The sequence below is a fragment of the Oxyura jamaicensis genome, unplaced genomic scaffold, assembly GCF_011077185.1.
Source record: "Oxyura jamaicensis isolate SHBP4307 breed ruddy duck unplaced genomic scaffold, BPBGC_Ojam_1.0 oxyUn_random_OJ68679, whole genome shotgun sequence".
NCBI classification, from domain to species: Eukaryota; Metazoa; Chordata; class Aves; order Anseriformes; family Anatidae; genus Oxyura; species Oxyura jamaicensis.
Genome location: NW_023309021.1, coordinates 489 through 2,358, shown reverse-complemented (window position 1 = coordinate 2,358; position 1,870 = coordinate 489). Strand labels below are relative to the sequence as shown.

General features: G+C 69.2%; 1 protein-coding gene across 1 annotated transcript in view; it reads right to left on the bottom strand.

Moving 5' to 3' along the window:
• Positions 1-725: 725 nt before the first annotated feature.
• Positions 726-1,870, bottom strand: part of LOC118159206 (disks large homolog 4-like) — a gene marked incomplete at its 3' end in the record, with an annotated part of 1,626 nt that continues 481 nt past the window's right edge. Inside the window, exons 2-3 of the mRNA XM_035313819.1 lie at positions 1,116-1,260; positions 726-907 (exon numbers count right to left, since the gene is read on the bottom strand). Coding sequence (XP_035169710.1) covers positions 726-907; positions 1,116-1,233 — 300 coding nt within the window. The remainder of the gene's footprint in view (positions 908-1,115; positions 1,261-1,870) is intronic.

Genomic DNA, 1,870 nt, shown 5'->3' with positions numbered 1-1,870 from the left:
GCGGCTCCCTGGGGACCGGCGGGGGGGGACGGGACGGGGACACACAGAGGTGGGGACGGGGTGTCCCGGGGGCCCGCCCCGGGGGGGGGGGGGGGGGGGGGGGGGGGGGCTGGGGACATCGTGGGGATGTCGTGGGGGCGTGGGGCTGGGGACAGCCCGGGGACATGGGGACATCGTGGGGACATGGGGACATCATGGGGACATGGGGCTGGGGACAGCCCGGGGACATGGGGACATCGTGGGGACATCGTGGGGACATCGGGCTGGGGACAACCCAAGGACATGGGGACATCGTGGGGACATGGGGCTGGGGACAACCCAGGGACATGAGGACATTGTGGGGACATTGTGGGGACGTAGGGCTGGGGATGACCCAGGGACGTGGGGACATCGTGGGGACGTGGCGCTGGGGACAGGCAAGGGACATGGGGACGCTGTGGGGATGTGGCACTGGGGACAACCCAGGAACATGGGGACATTCTAGGGACAGCCCAGAGTTGTGGGGACATTGTAGGGATGTGGCATTACGGATGGGGACAGCCCTGGGATGTGGCACAGGGACCTCAGGGACATCCCAGGGACATGGGGACATCCCAGGGACATGCCATTGGGGACCCTAGGGACATTGCAGGGACACGGGGACACCCCAGGGACACGGGGACACCCCCAGGGGACACGGGGACACCCCCAGGGGACCTGCATGCCTTCAGGAAGCCCGGGCACACCCCAAGGGCCATCGGGGACATTTTGGGGACATGGGGCCGGTACCTGGGGACGTCGTCGTCGGCCAGCAGGTCCTTGGGGCCGGGGGAGTAGCGGCGCGGGGACGTGGGGGTCATGGCCGGGGGGAACTCGGGGCCCAGGTAGCTTTGGGGACCCAGCTCCGCGTCCAGGTGCGCCGAGTAGGCTGGGGACACGGGGACAGGGGACGGGGTCAGGGGACAGCGGGGACAAAGGGGACAAGGGACAGCAGGGACAAAGGGGATGGGGACACGGGGGGGGGGGGGCCCGGCGGGGGACCGCCCCGAGCGGGGAGCGGGGCCGGGGGGGGGGGGGGAGGAGGGGGGCAGCCACCACCCTGGGGACACCCCGCATGTCCCCGTGTCCCCGCTCACAGCTGGTGACGTCGGGGGGCGCGAAGCTGTCCCCGAGGAAGGTGGCGGCGGGCTTGGCCACGCGCAGGTAGACGACGTCGTACGTGTTCTTGAGCGCCGCCACCGCGTCCTCGTGCATCACGTCCTCCAGGCTGACGTTGTTCACCTGGGGACACCGGGGGGGGGGGGGACACGCCGGGGGGCGGTGGCTTGTCCCCCGTCCCGGTCCCCATCCCCGTCATGTCCCCGTGGCACCTTCCCCATCACGTCCCTGTCCCCATCTTGTCCTTGTCACCGTCCCTTCTGTGTCCCCACCCCCGTGGCGTCCCTGTCCCCATCCCATCTGCATCCCCATATTGTCCCCACAATGTCCCCATCCCCTTGGTGACCCCTCCGTGTCCCCATCCCATCCCTGTCCCATCCCCATCGGGTCTCCTCAGCGTCCCTGCGGTGTCCCCACGGTGTCCCCACCCCCTCAGTGTCCCCATCCCTTTAGTATCTCCTCGCTGTCCCCGTCCCCTCGCTGTCCCCATATCCCTGTCCCCATGATGTCCCCATCCCCCTGCTGTCCCCGCGTCCCCCCATGTCCCCTGCATGCCCCCCATGTCCCTTCATCCCCATCCCCATGGTGTCCCCATGTCCCCCCATGTCCCTGTCCCCACGGTGTCTCTGTCCACCCAAGTCCCCCCATTGTCCCCATCCCCACAGTGTCCCCGTGTCCCCATGTGACCCCATGTCCTCTCATTGTCCCTGTCCCCATGTGACCCCATGTCCCC